A 20090-nucleotide genomic window follows, 5' to 3' on the forward strand; every position below is an offset into this window, starting at 1 on the left:
CTTTTATTTCAGAAAATTCCAAAACAATTGCAAATTCCAAAACATACTGGATGATGATGCGACGATGACAACAGGTAGACTAGAGATATATCAAATTGACTAAATGATTAAATGTTAGAACAAACAGGGAACCCTCAGATTTTGTTCCTAAACAAATTTGCAATGCATTCAAAATTTGGTGTATAGGAAACAAGAGGAAAATGCTAACCAAGTGAAGAAAAATTGTTATATGTGCAATCCCAAATACTAACCACCATGACTGCAATGTAAAGTTTTGCAAACACTCACTTGACAGAAGTTAAAGCTATTTTGTTACATGGAAAAAAACTGAAATCCTAACTTTAAAAATGAATGTGTTGTTCCATTGCAGAAATTAAGCAACAGCTCTAATTCACTGTACCATTCTTGGCACCACAGATCTTAAAGTGAGTTTTTATGGCATGACTTCATAAACCTGGCATAGACAGTTACAGAATACCAAGGATATAGAAATCTAAGTCACAGATACTGCTTTCGTTCCAACTAAACTGTGTAGCAAATTTCATGCCAGCTGTCAATCAGCAGTAACACTTGCTCTAGCTCCATTCGAGGCCAGAGCACAAAATCTAGACTGACACAAGAGCACAAAATTTAGTCTGACACAATCAGCGCAGTACTGAAGGACCACTGTCTTTCAGATAGAATATTAGAATGACCCCAACCACCTTCTCAGGTAAATACAAAAGAATCCATGACATTACTCAGTCTCTAAAAATTATTTGAAGGGGAGCTAGGGAGTTCTCCCTAGTGACCTGGCCAAGATTTATCTTTCAACCCAAACCTGAAAACATATCTATCACTATCACCGCTTTGCACAAATTAACGGTCACTTTTCCCAAATAAAAAATGACTACACCTCATTTGTTGGAAACCCCTTTGTGATGCCATGACACATGCAAACTAAATCCAAATCTTCCTTTTTCAGTTGTTTTTTTTCCCCTTAAAATAAACTCTAAACCTATTTATGGAAGTGCCATATCATATCGAAACTCCCCAAAACACTTTGCATTAAATTTATTATTTTTGAAGTGCAGTCACTTGTTATATTGACAAATAGCAGCTAATTTGCAAATAGAAAGGCACCAGCAGTAAGTAAAATAACTTTTTTTTTAAAATGGTATTGCTCGACAGGAATACTGATTAGGAAGAGAGAAAAAGAGTTCAATGGAATTGGACAATGGAATCTTTTACCTTCTCCTGAATGAACCGACAAGATTGCAGCTTAACATATCATCTGAAAGATAGCAATGCAGCATTGCACTGGGGTGTGAGATGGAACCAAATGCCTACTTCTTGAAGTGATACTTCACTACACAACTTGGGTGAAAGTACAACCAACTGACCCAAAGAGATCACAACAATGAAATTTAATGTTGCAACAGAGCAATCAGGGCTTTTATCTTACTTTCTCCCTTCTGGACCAACTTCATTACGTCCTCATAGGTTACAGCCAACTCCTCAGTCAGATTGGCAACATAAACTATTCGCTGAAAAATAAGTGAAAATAAATAAAAATGGTGTTAACAAAAGTAGATTTAAGTATTACTGGCATTTCACTGTGGAATACTATGCATGAATAAATTTCAGGACAGTAAAATGCTCAAATCTGTTCTCAGTATTAAACTAAATTGAGGAATTTTACTATTAAACTATTGGGTTATAAGCATGTCCAAAGACCTAACATAGAAACTGCAGGACAGAGGATGTAATCAGCAAAAACAAGCTACAGCGAAGAAAAAGAAATGAGACCAGAAAATCTTTGCTAGTTACTCCACAAAACCCCCAAAAAGGATGAATTCACTTATATTACAAACAGAATACAGGTATCATTTAGAAACATGTTTGGATGCACTTACTTCCATATCTTCTCTAACTTCCAAAGGTCGTCTTTTTGGGCCAGCAAGCAAATCTGAGACCGACTCATTATAAATTTCCATGTAAGAAACCCGCAACAAAAACTCTCTGTTCGGTGTCTGGGTGGAAAAAAATCATAAGTCAACTGAAAAAAAAAATTGCAGTCCTTCAATTACATAAGAAGCAAAATAACAAAATAGAAAAGCAAACAAACATTTATAAAGCAACTTGTTACCAAGTCGCTCAAGACATTCCAAAGACCACCAGACCAAATTAGCTTTTGCACTTCTGAAGGAATACATCCGAAACATCAAGTTGCCTGTTTCTTCCATAGATGTTGACTGACATGCTGGGAGTTTTCAGCATCATAGAATACTTCCAGTACATGTCGGCTTGTTAAGTCAGTGCCAACACTCTGCAAGAGCTGTTGAGTTAGTCCCACTACCCAAAGCCTTGCCAATATTTTCCCTTCAGGCGCTTATGCAATTCTGTTGAACTTCTTAATTGAATCTGCCTCTACCACTCTTTCAGGCCATGCATTCCAGGTCATAACCATGTGCTACATAAAAGGTTTGCCAACGACTTCAAATCCTTTGGTTCTTGAACCTTTAGCCAGTGGGAATATAGTTTCTCTCTATCTACTCTGTCTAGAGTTATGGCTTCGAATAACTCAATCAAATCTCCTCTCAAACATCCCTTCTCCAAAGAAAAGCCTTTGCACCTTTCCTCGAGTACGTATTCAGAATTGGATACAATACTCTAGTTGAGACCAAACCAGTGTTTTATACAGGTTTATCATAAAATCTTTGCTTTTATACTCTACACCTCTATTTATAAAACCCAGGATCCAGCGTGACTTTTCATCCACTTTCTCAACCTGCCCTAGCTTCAACAAATTGTGCACATAAACCCTCAGGTCTCTGTCCCCCTTTAATTTAAAAGCAAAGAACTGCAGATGCTGGAAATCCAAAACAAAAACAGAAACAGAAATACCTAGAAAAACTCAGCAGGTCTGGCATCATCGGCAGAGAAGAGCACAGTTGACGTTTCGAGTCCTCATAACCCTTCAACAGAACTAAGTAAAAATAGGAAAGGGGTGAAATATAAGCTGGTTTAAGGAGGGGGGGGCATTGTTGGGACCCAATAACCACCCCTGTCCCGCACCCCCCCACCCCACTGTTAAACCAGCTTATATTTCACCCCTTTCCTATTTTTACTTAGTTCTGTTGAAGGGTCACGAGGACTCAAAACGTCAACTGTGCTCTTCTCCCCCTTTAATTTATGTTATCTCTCCTTGTTCTTCTAATCAGAATGTGTGTTTGTGCTTCAATGCGTTAAACCTTATCTGCCAAATATTCATCCATTTTCTATCAGTTTATGTCCTCTTGAAGTCTATCACCAGTCTCCTCACAGTTCATTATAATTCTAAGTTGTGTAATATGCACATTGTACCCTGTATATCCAGTATTAATCATGTTTCTATTCTAGTTACTTTTTGAAATGTAGCCAATTTCAAATAGCAATTAAGTAGTTTATTACATTTCCATTACCTACTTTTGACAAATAGCATTACATATTTACTATCAAAGAAAAAGTCTCTTCTCAACTATTATAATCCAATACCCAGGTTCCGCAATTAACATACTTGTCTACTTGAAACTGCATTGTCCAAGCTATTGTCAATCGCACCATACTTTTCTCCTAGAAATATAACGATTTGACTTTTTCAATGTTTGCTTATTTCAATCTTACCAATTTCACAGGATTGATAAAGTAAACGTAGGTTTGGTTTATTTGAAAGATCAGTCCAGGATTGCTCAGACATATTTAATGTAAAGATTCAACAGCTATTGTTAAAAGTACAGCTGCAATTCCTTCACACCACATGCTGCTAAAGAGAAAGTTCCTCTGAACAATGCCAACTGGTCACATGGCTTACATCCTGGCCATTTACTTATTAGCATATTCTCTCTCAAAGCGATATCATAACATTCCCTTCTCTCCCCCACCCCTTGAGATATGGAAATAACAAAGCGAGTGTCTCACGCTCTATGTTTGAATAATTGGATTGCACTTGCAATTAAATTTTGGAACCAAATGCAATTGGTTTTCCACCTTGCATAATGCACGCTCCTAACCCTTTTTGAGGTGTGTCAACCTAGAGGATCATCTCCTTTCTTGGTTGTAGTATTGCAGAACACTTCTCTCCTGACAATGCTGTTTAAGTGGTTTGAACAGGTGTTGATACCTCCTGTCATACATATGGACCATTCTTCCTAAACAGTTCTCTAAATGATGATGCTCCAATCAGCAAAGTTGGGTATCTATGGTGTTAAGCAATTGAAAAATCCAAGCCATCTCTGCGAGTCCTCTTTTTCCTAGGGAGCAGGCATGTCTTGTAGACTCAGAAAATTACAGCACCGAAGGAGGCCACTCGGCCCATTGTGTTTGCACCGGTCAACAAAGATCTGACTACACTAATCCCATTTTCCAGCGTTTGGTCCCTAACTCTGGAGGCTATGGCAACGCAAGTGAATATCTAAATGCTTCTTAAATGTTACGAGAGTTTCTGACTCAACCATTCTTTCTGGCACTGAGTTCCAGACTTCCACCACCCTCGGTGAAAAAATTTCTCCTCAACTCCTCTCTTAGCCTTCTACCTCATCTTAAATCTATGCCCCCTGGTTACTAACCCCTATACTAATGGAAAAAGTGCCTTTCTATCCATCCTACCTCTGCCCCTCATAATCTTATACATCTCTGTCAGGTCCCTTCTCAACCTTCGCCAATCTAAGGAAAACAACCGCAGCCCATCCAATCTTTCCTCATAGCTCAGACCCTCCAGCTCAGGCAGCATCTTGGTAAATCTCTTCTGCACCCTCTCCAGTGCAATCAAGTCCTTCCTATAGTGTGGTGACCAGAACTGCATGCAGTACTCCAGTTGTCGCCGACCTGGCGTAACCTCCCTGATCTTGTATTCTATGTCTCGGCTAATAAAGGCAAATACCCCATATGCCATCTTAACCACCTTTTCTACCTGCCCTATCTTCAGGGATCTGTGGGTATGCACACCAAGGTCCTTTTGATCTTCGGTACCTTCCAGGGTCCTACCATTCATAGTGTCATCCCTTGCCTTGTTAGCCCTCCCCATGTGCATTACCTCACACTTCTCCGGGTTGAATTCCATTTGTCATTGTTCTGTCCACCTCACCAGTCCATTGAGATCCTCCTGCAATTCACAGCTATCATCCTCACTATTTACCACCTCACCAATTTTCGTGTCATCCCCGAACTTCTTGATCATACCCCCTGCATTTAAGTCCAAATCATATATGTACACCACAAACAACAAGGGCCCCAGCACCGAGCCTTGCGGAACCCCACTGGAAACAGGCTTTCAGTCACAAACATCCCTCTACCATCACCCTCTGCTTCCAACCTCTAAGCAAATTTTGGATCCAATGTGCCACTTTGCCTCAGATCCCATGGGCTCTTACTTTCTTGACCAGTCTGCCATGAGAGACTTGCTTAGCAAAGCCTTGCTAAAGTCCATGTGAACTACATCAAATACATCACCCTCATCAACACTCCTGGTTACTTCAAAAAATTTGGTCAAATTTGTCAAACATGACATTCCCTTAACAAATCCATGCTGACTATCCCTGATTAATCCATGTCTCACCAAGTGTAGATATACTTTGTCCCTCAGAATGCTTTCCAGTAACTTCTCCACCACCAAGGTTAGACTGACTGGCCTATAATTTCCTGGTCTATCCCTTCCTTCTTTTTTTAAATAATAGAACAATATTATCAGTCCTCCAGTCCTCTGGCACCTCACCTGTAGCCAGGGAGAATTTGAAAATTACTGCTAGGGCCCCAATATCTCTTTCCTTGCCTCCCTCAACAGTCTGAGTTACATCTCATCCAGGCGTGCAGATTTATCCACTTTTAAGGCCACAAAACTTGCTAGTAACTCCTCCATCTCCATGTTAATTTCCTCTAATATTTCAGTCCTCCACCCTGAGGTCTATACCTGCGTTGTCCTTTTGCATTATGAAGACCGACGCAAAGTATTCATTGAGGACTGCACCCACGCCTTCTGGGTCCACACACAGATTACCTTTACGGTCCCTAATTGGCTCTACTCTTTCCCTAGTTATTCTCTTGCCCTTTTTATATATTTTTAAAAACCTTTCGATTTTCCTTTATTCTACCCACTAATGCTTTCTCATGCACTCTCTTAGCTTTGCTAATTTCCGTTCCCCCACCACGCCCTCCCCTGCACTTTGCATACTCTAGGGACTCAGCAGTATTGAGCCCTCGGTATGTGCCATAAGCTTCTCTTTTTCTTAATCCTAACCATTACATCCCCTGACATCCATCTGGACTTAGTCCCCCACCTTTGTCTATATGGGAACATATTTGCCCTATACTCTCGTTATTTCTTCCTTGAATGCCTCCCACTGCTCTGACAATTTTATCTACAAATAACTGCTCCCAGTCCACTTGGGCCAAATTGTATCTCATCTTAGTAAAATTAGCCTTTCCCCAGTTTTGAACTTTTATCCCCGGCCCAACCTTATCCTTTCCCATAACTATCTTAAATCTAACTGTGCTATGGTCAATATCTCCAAAATGCTCCCCTACTGATACGCCTTCCACCTGCTCAGGCTCATTTCCAAATATTAGGTCCAAAATTGCCCCCCCTGGTCTTGTTGGGCTTTCTACGTACTGGTTAGAGAAGTTCTCCTGGATGCAGCTTAAGAATTTTGTTCCCTCCCCACCTTGCACACTAAAACTATCCCAGTTAATATTTGGGTAGTTAAAATCTCCTACTATTACGACATTACTATTATAACACTTCGGAAATTTGATCCCTTATATCTCCCTGTTTGGGGGCCTATAATACACACGTAACAGTGTGTTTGCCCCTTTTGTGTTTTTTTACTTCTACCCATATGGCCGCATTTGATGATCCTTCCAAGAAATCATCCTTGCTCATTGTTATAAATCGATTTCTTGATTAATATTGTGACCCCCCCCAACCCCACTTTTCTATCCCCCTCTATCCTGTCTGAATACCCTATAACCAGGAATGTTGAGCTGCCAATCCTGCCCTTCTTTTAACCAGGTCTCAGTCATAGCTATGCTATCGTACCCCCATGTGCCTACCTGTGCCCTCAGCTCATCTGTCTTATTCCTCAGCCTCCTTGCATCAAAATATATTCCATTTAGCCTTGCTAAACTCATTTCTTTCTTAAATAGCCTATGTTTCCTCTGCCTTCCAGACTCACTTACAAGCATTTTAACTTCTAATTCCATCTCATCTTCTCTCCCCTCTGAACTACTTTTCGGGCTCCCAGCCCCGCCAATTTAAATTAAATCCATCCCAAAAGCATCTTAACATCTTGTACACCTTAAGAGTTTGCCCAGGTCCAGAGGGTTCCCAGAACTTAAACAGATAGACTGACATACATTCACAAAGCATCTCTTGCTGTTGAAGATGAATCCTTCACGATAAGCTGCTCCCATCAGTGAAAGTAGATTTCGGTTATGCACTTTTTTGGTTATGCCCATCACCGTAACGTCATCGGCAATGCATAGGCATCCAGGAGTATTTTCTGCAATTCTGTCCATACGCTGCTGGAACAGATCCAGGCTGATGGATAAACCAAAGGGTAACCCTCTGGAAGCAGTATCCTGCAAATGGTGCCCTGAAAGTAGTGATTTGAGATTCCTCAGCCAAATTAGCCATTCAACTTGGAGAGAAACCTTGCTCATGTGAATTTGGGATTCAATTCCTCTAATTGTGGGGTCTTGTGTGGACACCTCTTCAGAGTGAGGTTTAGATGTCTTGGGTCTCAGTCTGCCTGGATCGTGCTATATTTTTTCAGCAAGCACATGATGGAACAGCACCAGCCTGTGTGTGTGGGTAATGCTGTTATGCCCCATATTATCCAACTCACTCTTCAGCTTCTCCTATACTTGCACGCTGCACTTTCTAGGAGGGTCAATTGATGGAATTGCACCTGAGATGCAGTACAGCATCACCTCTGAAGTTCCCCTATAGCACCAAACCTGACTACGTACATCTGTTCTCTAAGTCATGGACTGACTCAGTGCGACTATTCTTGGCCTCTTCCGCTGCAATTGTTATCTTGGTGATCTCATGTATGGTCACAATGTTGAGTTCCATACACATCAGTAACCCAGCTACTGCTGGTCCACTTATGTCCACCAGGCAGACTTACTTATGGTTTCCATGAAGACTTGCCAAAGCATCAGTAGGAAGACTGTGGCGTAGTGATAATGTCACTGAACTAATAACCCAGACACCCATGCTAATTCCCTGGTGGACATGGGTACAAATCTAACCACAGAAGCTGGTAGAATTTAAATTCAATTAATAAAATCAGGAATATAAAAGCTAGTCTCAGTAATGGCAACCATAAAACTAAATATTGCTGTAAAAACCCATCTGGTTCATCAATGTCCTTCAGGGAAGAAAATCTGCCATCCTTACCTGGTCTGGCCTACGAGTGACTGACTCTTAAATGCCCTTTGAAATAGCCTAGAAAAGCCACTCGGTTCAAGGGCAATTAGGAATGGGCAACAAATGCTGGCTTGCCAGTGACACCTACATTCCTTGAAAGAATAAAGGAATATACCTATGCAAGGAGGTGACCCATTGTCACACAGTTAGTTTGTCTGTCATCGGGCTTTATCATTGACTTCCAATGATCCAGATATATATCCTCCAGAATTCCGACAAGCAAGATACTCATGCTTGCGCCCATGTTGATTTGGACTGTGAATATCTGTTTGCCACTTTTCTTTCGGCACAAGGTGTCATTAGTAACAAAAGTTTCTTAACCATTTGTCAAGGTGACACAATGTGTGAATGAAGTCAATGTGAAAAGCCTGTTTGATTTCCAGTTGAAAATCATTCCATTCTGCATCTTCACCCTGGCCTGTCTTGCATTAATCTTGTCTATGTGTTTGCGCTTATGAGGGTCTCTGGTGCACTCCCTGATTTTTCTGCCAGTACGCTGCCCATACTTTTGTTGCATCTTAGCTCTGGTCACGCCTCTGGAACCAGATTTCCTACACAGATGAGCCCAAAGTCTTTCCATGCCGCATAACTTCCAAAGATCTTGGAATACAGGACAGCTTCATGGTTGCTTGCTTGCTGTGTCCTGGCTACCACGCCAATCCTGATAGTTGCACCCTAATGCTTGCAGGTGTTGCTGTCCAGCTACAATGGCTTAGAATTTTTCATCATCTTTTAGCAATGCGTCAATATCCTGACCTTTCTTTTCATTCTAAAAATCTGTTTGAAATTCTTCAATTGGCATTGAAGCCATAGTCAACTCCATTATTTGTTCAGATAGCTCACCTTTCAAGACATCACAGCACTTGACCTTAGCACAGCAACTGCTGACGAACTGATCAACTGATTCTTGTGGCGGTGGTCTGTAGGCCATCATCTCTAAACAATGTACTCTAAAAATGACCTTTACACAAAGCTGGTCTGCCAACATGTTCCACAACTTATCAGGATCCTCTGATCCTCCTCAGACAAGCCCAAAGTGTAGATTGTGCAATCCCTCGTTTTCAAAGGCTACCTTTATTTTCACCACATGTTCCGAACATATGAAATAGGAGTACAAGTAGGCCATTCAGGCCCTTGATCCTGCTCCAATATTCAATATGATCATGGCTGATCTGTTTGCATTTCAAATTCCACATTCCTATCTACCTCCGTTAACCTTTGATTCCCTTGCCTAACAAGAACCTATCTACTACCTAAAAACTATTCAATGACCCCCACCTCCACCACTTCTGAGACAGAGTTCCAAAGTCATACAACTCCTCAACTGTCCTAGATGGGCAATTCCTAATTTTAAAAAAGTGTCCTCTAGTTCTGGAGTCACCCACAAGTGAAAACATCCTTCCCACATCCACCTTGTCAACACCATTCAGGATCTTATACGCTTCAATCAAGTCACCCCTCACTCTTCTAAACTCCAGTGGAAACAAGCCCAGCCTGTCTAACCTTTCCTTAGAAGATGACCCACTTATTCCAAGTATCAATCTAGTAAACCTCCTCTGAACCGCCTCCAACACATTTTGCATCCTTAAATAAGGAGACCAAAATTGCACACAATATTCGAGATGAGGTCTCACCAACGCCCTAAAACCTGAAGCATAACATCCTTACTTTTACATTCAATTCCTCTCGTAATGAAAGGGTAGCATTCCATTAGCCTTCTTAATTACTTGCCGCACCTGCACACTAACTTTTTGTGACTCATGCACTAGAACACCTAGATCCTTCTGCACCTCAGAATTATGCAGCCTTTCTCCATTTAAGTAATGGTCTGCTTTTTTATTCTTCCTGCCAAAGTGAAGACCTTCACATTTTTCTACCTTTATACTCCATCTGCCAGATTTTTACCCTCTCACTCAGCCTACCTCTATGGGTTTACAAACTCCTTATGTCCTCTTCACAACATGCTTTCCTACCTATCTTTGTGTCATCTGCAAATCTGGCTACCTTGCTTTTGCTCCCCTCATCCAAGTCATTGATTATAAATTGCAAAATGTTGAGGCCCCAGCACAGACCCCCACAGGACTCCACTTGTAACATCCTGCCAATCAGAAAAGGACCCATTATGCATACTCTGCTTTCTGCCAGCCAACCAATCTTCTATCTATGCTAATGTTACCCCCTACACCATGAGCTTTTATTTTCTGCAATAACCTTTGATGGGCCCCTTATCAAATGCCTTCTGGAAATCCAAATACAGCATGTCTACAGGCTCCCCTTTATCCACAGCGCATGTTACTACTTCAAGGAACTCCAATAAATGGATTAAACATGATTTCCCTTTCACAAAACCACGCTTACTCTTCCCAATAACCTGGGTTTCTCCAAGCGCCCAGCTAAAACCTCCTTAATGATTGATTCTAACACCTTCCCCTAGACAAGCATCAAGCTAACTGGGTTATATTTTGCTGTTTTCTGCCTCCCTTCTTGAATAGAGGGGTCATATGCTATTTTCCAGTCTAATGGAACCTTTCCAGAATCAAGCGAAGTTTAAAAAATTAACACCAATGCATCTACTACATCATTAGCCACCTATTTTAAGATCCTAGGATGAAATCCATCAGGACCTGGAGACTTGTCAGCCTGCAGCCCCAGTTTGCTCAGTACCGCTTCCCTAGTGATTGTAATTTCACCAAGTTCCCCTCTCCCTTCCACCGCTTAATTTATTGAATTCTTTTTGTATCCTCTGTAGTGAAGTCAGAAACAAAATATTTGTTCATTTCATTCACCATTTCCTTATTATCTACTATTAACCCCACTGTCACTCCCTAGAGGACCACTCATTTTACTCACTCTTTTCCCTTTTAATTACCTGTAGAAACTCTTGCAATCTGCTGTTACATTTCTAGCCAGCTTCCTTCCACTTCCTCCTACTTTCTCCTGATTAACCTTTTAACCATTCTCTGACGTTCTTTATATTCTGATCAATCATTTGACTTGCTACTCATCTTTACACAATTACGTGCTTTTTCCTTTAGTTTGATGCTTTCCTTAACTTTTTTAGTTAACCAACGATGGTGGGTCCTTCCTTTAGAATTTTTCTTTCTTGTAGGAATTGTCACAATATTGAAAGAAAAACACCGAATTGCATCCAGAAATATTGGATTTTAAAAATAAGACCCGAGTTTTTAAAATGCGCAAAAGCCACTGGCTAGAATGCTGCAGGTTGGCTCCCCAAGAGGTAATGGAACCCCACCCTGTTGCCAGACAAGATACTTCTAAAGACATCCAGAAGCTAATTGCTCCCTCTGGTAGAGACAATGGGACATAATGAGAGATGAGTATCATCTCATCAAGAAATCCTGTGAGCAATGCCCAGACAGTTTGTGAATTTGCTTCCCACTCGAAATGTGGAAAGGAGGGGTTAAAAGCGAGCCAAAAACTGCCTCGATGTCTGGTCTGTTGGTGGGTGTTCTGATAGAGAGCAAGCGTTGGAAGTTTGACTCAGAAGTAACAGCCACACACAGTACCCCTGCAAATCGCCATTTTCAGGTATCCGATCTCTCTGTCTCTACCGAAGTCAACGCTACTGGAACCTCGAAACTGTCACTTATTTCAAGTGAAATTCTTACTTTTAACCTGCATGTGTTTTATCCTTTCTCGCCTCTAGTAGTTAACAAACTTGCTCCTACCTTTAACTCAAAAGTCTGATCAAATTGGCTCCTTCAAAACCAGAACGATTGGGTCTGGGAAAAAGGTAACCGCCAAAGGGATCTTTTTTAGATTAAGTCTAGCTGTGACCAACAGAAAGGCCGAGGGGGGTAGGGTGCAAGACAGGGAGCCAGTTCATTCCTCCTCACCCGGGGTATAACAATTTGGGGGTGTCCCAGCCCGACAGTGACAAATTGAGGGGTCTCGCCTGGGTCAACAACTTTGGGGAACCTCATCTGGGTGTGGGTCAGAAAAGAACATGTATTCTGAAAAATCCCCTTAAAGGTCTGTCACTGCTTCTCTATTGATCTATCCCCTAGCCTAATATCCCAGTTCACTTCAGCTAGCTCAGCTTTCATGCTGACATAGTTGCCTTTATTTAAGTTTAAAATCCTAGTCTTAGACCCACTCTTCTCCTTTTCAAACCAGATGTAAAATTCAATCATATAGTGACTTAGGGGTACCTTTACTCTGAGATCATTAATTAATCCTGTCACATTACACAATACCAAGTCTAATATAAACTGCTCTCTTACTGGTTTCAGAATGTGCTGCTCTTAAAAAAAAAAACACTCGAAAGCATTCTATAAACTCCTCATCCAGGCTACTACTGATAAACTGGAAAAATCAGATTAAATGCAGATTAAAATCACCCATGATTATTGCTGTCCTTTTATCACAAGCACCCAATATTTCTTCTTGTATACTTTGTCGTTACTGTTAGGGGGCCTGTAGCCACTCCCACAAATGACTTCTTTCTACTGCCACTCCTCATCTCCACCCAAACCAATTCTACATCCTGAGCTCTTGAACCAAGGTCATCTTGAACTATTGCACCAATGCTATCCTTGATTAACAGTGCTACCACTCCATCTTTACGTAGCTTCCTATTCTTCTTGTATATCATATACCCCTCGGTATTCAGGACCCAATCCTTGTCATCCTGCAGCCATGTCTCTATAGTGGCTATTAGACCACATTTATTTGCTTCAATGTGCGCTATCAACTCATTTATTTTGTTAAGAATGCCACGTGCAGATACAGAGCCTTTAGTTTTATCCTTGTTATCTTTGTAACATCTGGTCTTGACTATTGGTGTATTTTTAGGTTTTATCTCTCTGTCCCTTCTTGCTATTCTATGACCCTCATTTCCCATACTACTATTGTGGTGTCCTACCTTGTATCTACCCCTTGATTTGCCACATCTACCCAAGCTTGATCCCTCACCTTGTTTAGTTTAAAACCCTCTACTTCCCTAGTTACACCATTCGCAAGAACACACGTCCCAGCACAGTTCAGGTGTAGACTGCCCCAACGGTACAGCCCCCAATTTCCTTAGTACTGGTGCCAGTGCCCCACGAACCAGAACCCAATTCTCCCACAACAGTCTTTGAGCCACGCATTCATCTCTAATCTTATTTGTCCTACGCCAATTTGCATATGGCTCAGGTAATAATCCTTTGAGGCTTTGCTTCCTAATTTGGTACATATTTTCGCAAACTGACTGTACAGAACCTCCTTCCTTGTCCTGCCTATGTCATTGGTCCCTACATGGAACACGACAACTGGATCCTCCCCTTGCCACTGCAAGTTCTTCTCCAGGCCTGGACAGATGTCCCAAACCTGGCAGCCTTCTGGACTCTCACTCTTTGCTGCAGAGAACAGTGTCACTCCCCCTCACTATACTGTCCCCTGCATTCCTGTTTGCTCCCCCGGCTTGAACGGCTTCCTGCACCATGATGCCAATGCAAGCCTGCTCATCCACCTTTCAGACCTCATTTTCATCCACACAGGTTGTGAGCACATCAAACCTGCTTAATAATTGCAGAGTCTGATGCTCCTCCACTATTGATAAAAACAAAAAAATTGCGGATGCTGGAAATCCAAAACAAAAACAGAATTACCTGGAAAGGGTCATGAGGACTCGAAACGTCAACTCTTTTCTTCTCCGCCGATGCTGCCAGACCTGCTGAGTTTTTCCAGGTAATTCTGTTTTTGTTTTGCTCCTCCACTATTGTCTGCTCAGTCTCATTACCTGCCTCACTCACAGTCACATCCTTCTGTCCCCCAACGCTGATCAAAACAGACAATTCTCTTCTAAGAGACGTGCCCGCCTTCTGGAACAAAGGGTCCAGGTATTTTTCCCCCTCCCTTGTGTTGCACAGTGTCTGCAGTTCGGCTTCCAGATCAATAATCCTGATCCGAAATTCCTCTAGCTGTTTATCTGGTTCAGTGACGGATAAATCTAAAAAGCCGAGCTCCATCCTTTGATTAAAAAGCCTAAATTCAAATAGGACATCTGTGGCCTTCCAAATCATGGTGGGAAATTTAGTGGCCATTTTCCTGATGGTTCCTGTCTTTTATGAATGCTGGCGATGTATTGGGGATTTGTAGCTTCTCTATTCCATTGGGAGATTCAGCAATACAGCTGCTGTGTTTCTTTTCCTCTCCCCCCACCCCACCACTTTTTTGGGGGCTAGAGCTCAGGTTTATTTGCTTTGCACACTTTTTTTTATGGGAACGGCACCCTTCTGGACTCTGGGCCAAAATCAACTGCCCGATTCACCACTGATCCACTACTTCGCAAGTCAGGTATGCACTGCTCGGTGGAGCATTCCCAGGGTCTTCAATGCATACACAGCATCTGCAGCACAAAATCTTGTCTGTGGCTGTTCCTAGGATCTTCAAATCTTGATCATTTTGTTTACGAGAAACCACTGCTGCTTACCACATTGTATTTTTATATTTGCTTTATGCAAACTTACCAATCTCTCACAGGACTGGTTAACTAAACATGGGTTTGGTTATTTGAAACATGTGGTACAGGTTTGCCCACAGACAGATTTAATATAAAGATTCAACAGCTATTGTTAAAAGGAAAGCGTAGCCACAATTCCTTCATACCACATACTTCTTGAAAAATTGAAAGCTCCTCCAAACAATATCCACTGGTCGCATCGTTTATATCCTGGTTACTTACTCATTAACATATTCTCTAACAGTGATATCACAACAATTGTTAGTATCTCCTCACACTAGGTTCAAATCATGCTTTTAGTTTTTTGGCCTGAAAACAGAGTTTGCTTTGAAGGCAAGTTGCATATTATAGTCTAAAGGTGGTCCCATCAATGATCTACAGAAGAACATATTTTCATTTATTGATATATGAACAGCTTTGTTAATAATCTTACATTTGGCAGATGCTTTCACTGAACACAAGAGTAAGAGCTATTCCTAAATAACCTAATAGATGGGGATTGATAATGTTGATCTAAAATTGTTCCGAATGAAAACAGCAGAGAAACAAGATATTTGAAATCTAAACATTTGAGAATTATCAAATAATGATTTCAAGCAAACCAATTTCACAGGTGAATGGCATAACCTATAATGGAACAAAAAGTTTCTGGAGAATGGTGGATTATGACAACAATGCAGAAAGGGAGAGTCATCACCAGCCAAATAGGCTTTTACCATCCTGAAAATTATCCCCATATTTCCAAAATACAAACAATAATTCTGGATTATCATGTTCTAGCAGATTTACACGAAATATAACAATCAATACCACTGAAATGCTACTTACATCATTAATAACACTGAACAAATTGCAGATTGCCAGAGGAATAAGACCAGGAGCAACGGCATTTCCCATCATTGTGTAAGTCTTTCCGGATGATGTCTGTCCATATGCAAATATTGTGCCTGTTAAACAAAAAGTTCAATTTAACATCAACACTGAAGAACATAGAAACCACCCTCTGGGAGGCAGATTGTTGTTTTGAATCTTACTCTCTTGCAGTCTCAGTAAAAATATTATTCTTTTATCCCACCTACTGAAGGATTTGCCACCAAGGCTTTTCCACTTGCTAAGTGTACAGTCTATAAATGATTTTATCAAACTTAATATCCCTATAACAGGACTCCATCAAGCTCATGGCTATCACCATGGTTAAATTTACAATACCAGAAGGCATTTAATCCAGAATCTTAGAATTAAATGATTATATTTCTGTATCGCTGATTTAAAACTACTTTAAAAAATTTGAGAGATAACCATGGAGGGAAACAAATGTCAACTTTATTAAATCATTGATTTCTTATAAACTGAAGCATACTCACCATTATAACCTTGGGTTATAGAGCGCACAATAGAGTGTGCAACTTCATTGTAAAGTATTGCTGTGGTCTCTTCAGCATGGAATACACGATCTAAAACAAAGTATTTCAGTACAAAAGATAGTCAACTAACCACCAATTAAGCCTGCTTGTTCTGTAGCATGTATTGAGTGAAGTTAACCAAAATATGAAATCAAACCCCAAGATATAGCTATTGTTTTAACTGTCTGTAAGTGCCACTCTCTACAGAACTTGCACAATGGAAATCGGCTTAGTCTGAACTATTGACAGTAGGCCTGATCCATTTAACAAGTAGTAAATAGGCAGAGATGCTATTTTGACCACTGGGATAGTGGCTTTTTGTGAGATAGCAATCTCAGATACACAGATACCAACATTCTTTGGTTCAGCCATCGAGTGTCAGTTCCAGTTAATTTCCCTCAAGTTGTCCTATTATTCCCATTTCCAGAATAAAGCCACATATAATTGAGGTGGGCGGCTGTTAACAACAGGTACTCTCTGGAAAAACTTGTCAACAGCAACTGCTGGCTCAGTGTTTAGTACTGATGACTAATGGTCACTTAATCAGGAAACATTAGAACTGCTACCTGTTAAACGTAAAAGAAATCTGCAACAAAAAACTTCTCAGGAACTTACCAAAGTTGAATGACCTAGTTCCAGAAATCTGGGAAATAGTTTGGTTGTCTGCTTTCCAATGAATCTGAAGGCTATCAGAAGATCCTCCTTGTAAAGATTTCTCTCTGGTAGAATCACAATTTATTTTAGTCACTTTTTTTATTTTTAAGATCAAGGCATAGATCTAATCTGTATTACTAACTAGCTGAAAATATTTTATCCATATAGTTTATTGTAATAAATAGGAAGAACATAATTCCTTTAAATGGTAATAACTGGCCTTCAATTCTCTTGTTCTGAGCACTCTTTTCCCAGTTCTCTCTCCATTTCCACTTTATCACCCTTCTCTTTTTCTATCAGCTTCCCATTCTCTGGTTCCATCACTTACGTTCTACACCTCTCAGTCAAATTTGTCGGAACATAGACACCCAACCAAAATCTGTTAAGTCCAAGACAAAGACCTGCAAGGAAAAGGCCACCCAAGGGCTACTGAAATATAGCTCTTTTAGTCACTACTAAGACTAAGATTTCAACATTCACAGGAAGGAAAAGCAAGAAATGAAAATCTCTTCTGTCCCAATAGCACCACCTCAGGCGGGCCTACTCCTTGCTGTATTGAGTGTCCTGGTTTATGCCTCAGGCTCTTGCTCCCCACTCTCATTCACCTCCAGGATTCCATTCACGGCTTACATGTCATTTGGAGGTACCATGGTAGGACATGACTGGAAAGTAGGTGGTGAACATTTTCTGCACATAGAGTGGCAATTAAATGTAATTTCATCCATAAAATAATTTCTGAAAATGTAAAGATAATTGCATCTAAACCATGGTCAAACCGACATATGGAGTAGATTACTCTATATCGGGCTCTCAACCAGGGAGGCTGCAACCTTCTCAGGGCCTGAGATAAGGTTCAAAAGGTTCCACAAAAGTAATCAGAGAATGTGTACAAAAACAGATGCGATAATGTAAAGAATATACTTTTATTTTTTCTTGGACTGTGGCTTTAAGATTAGGCTGTGGTTTTAAAAAGTATAATGGCTGCAGGAAGAAGAAAATCTACAATGTTGCTATCCTGAAACAGTGTGTGCCAGGTTGAATAGAATGGTGCAGGAAAGAAGACCTGGTTTAAGAGGGAACTGCCTAGCGACGGCGTTTTGATTGGCTGCTAACCAAGTGGCCAGATTCTGTGTGAGGATGGTGCAGTAGACCAGTTCCTAGCCTGAAGAGAGAAAAGGCCTCTAAGACTTCAGTAATCCTGCCACAGTAGCTAGCTGGCTATTCCTCACATCGCTTAATTGTGCTTTCTTTGAGAAACCCGTGTCAACCCATTGAATCCTGAACTCCAGAATGGTGCTATTGAAGAGTGTGTGTGTGTGCATGCGTGCGTGTTTAAGAAGGGGTGGAGTTTAAGAAGGGGTGGAGTTTAAGAAGGGGTGGAGTTTAAGAAGGGGTGGAGTTTAAGAAGGGGTGGAGTTTAAGAAGGGGTGGAGTTTAAGAAGGGGTGGAGTTAAAAATTAGCAGTTCATATTTCTTTCTTGTGCCTCTGATTACAGACAATTTGTTTAATAAACAGATATTTACTTGTTTAGTTCACAAACCTGGTGCTCATATTCTTTTAACTTAAATTAAACTGTTAGGTAGGTTTGGGACAAGTTGGTAGCCTAATTAAACTTCTCACATTTGTCACAGCTTGGGGAGCAGTGCAGCTTGACACTACAGCACACTATCCCCAGTGAGTCGTGACAATAGCATTGGGAAAGCAGCAGCCAAGATGCCTTGTTAATTAATGGACACCATCCAATGAATGAACCAGTGCTGGAGTGTGGCTGTGTTTGAACAAATTTTGAATGAAGTGTAGAGATAGACAGATAAAAAGCAAGCCACAAGAGCCAATGCTGACAGTTGCTGTTTGGGCGCAGCAAGCCCAATTACACCCCAGAAAAGGATGAAGTAGGGCATGGAGATTAAGATGCTGAAGCTTTGCCAGATTAACAGCAGAGAATTGGTATCAGCTTCATCTCATTTCCCCAGTGGCATGTTTACATGCATCACATCAGTTAGCAAAATTGTGCCAATTTTCTTCACATTTAATTTCCCCTTAGTTCTACCCCATGCATCTGGTTTCATTATATTTAGTATATGGAAAATACTTAAGGTACAAATAACTTGCAAATTATGAGAGATCATCTGGCCAGTCGGAGCTTGGAGAAAAGGAAGAATTTCAACCAAGACATGGCAAGATTGGAGGATAGCAATAAAGTTGTAAATAAAACAAAAATATGTTTAAATTAGATAACTCATTTTTAAACAGAAGAAAATACTTGTCAGGGGCAAGGCCCATGGCATTTTTAAGAACAAAACAGGGTGGTTTGGAAGAGATTGAGAACCCCTGGTCTACGGAATTTCTGTTGAACTATAGAATGTATGCACAGTAAGCTTAAAATCCTTTCATTCTCTTATGCTAAGTGCAAATTTACCTCAACAGCATTCGACAGGAGGTGCCAGCTTAGCTTGGTTTGCTATCATGCCACATGGGCTGAAAATGATGTAGAATTGTAGAACGAGAGTCCAGTGACTTATCACCTCCAACCACTTCCCAAATGATCTCTTTCCCAATCATTCATACATTCTTACACAGAAATGAACAGCAAAGTGGTCAGCCTATCGTTTATATTTTCTCCTTTATAAAGTCACTGACAGGTCAAACAAGAATTTTTTTGTTAAGAATGCAGCACATTTCTCCCATTGGCTGCACTCTAAGATGAAGTAAACAATCCTACTTTGGTTATCCTGACTGTAAAAACACCTCCGATTTCCTGGTTTTTTTTTGAGCTGCCTCTGGGTCATTTAGAAGTAAAACAAGGATCCCTTGATCTTAGCAGCAACCTGTCATCTAACGAAAACAGCAACACCATTGCACCCCACCAGCCCACCCCCCCACCCCACACCCCCCCCCCCAAACACACAACACCAAATCCCAACCTCCGCGCGCACCCCCACAACAGCAAAGTAGTGCAGATATTGGAAATCTGAAATGAAAACAGAAAATGCTGGAATTGCTCAGCAGGTGTGGCAATAGTTATAGAGAAAGAAATAGAGTTGACATTTCAGTCAATGACCCTTTATCAGAACAGAGGTATAATCAGGCAAAAATGGCCACTAAACCAAAACACAGATA

The 20090-nt window shown here is 40.9% G+C and overlaps 1 protein-coding gene across 1 annotated transcript in view; it reads right to left on the minus strand.

Annotated features, from left to right (window-relative positions):
- Window positions 1-20090, minus strand: part of LOC121276751 (centromere-associated protein E-like) — a 114658-nt gene that overhangs the window by 88642 nt on the left and 5926 nt on the right. The window contains exons 2-6 of the mRNA XM_041185297.1: window positions 16931-17034; window positions 16277-16366; window positions 15741-15859; window positions 1896-2012; window positions 1445-1526 (exon numbers count right to left, since the gene is read on the minus strand). Coding sequence (XP_041041231.1) covers window positions 1445-1526; window positions 1896-2012; window positions 15741-15859; window positions 16277-16366; window positions 16931-17034 — 512 coding nt within the window. The remainder of the gene's footprint in view (window positions 1-1444; window positions 1527-1895; window positions 2013-15740; window positions 15860-16276; window positions 16367-16930; window positions 17035-20090) is intronic.

The sequence above is a fragment of the Carcharodon carcharias genome, chromosome 4 (assembly GCF_017639515.1).
Source record: "Carcharodon carcharias isolate sCarCar2 chromosome 4, sCarCar2.pri, whole genome shotgun sequence".
NCBI classification, from domain to species: Eukaryota; Metazoa; Chordata; class Chondrichthyes; order Lamniformes; family Lamnidae; genus Carcharodon; species Carcharodon carcharias.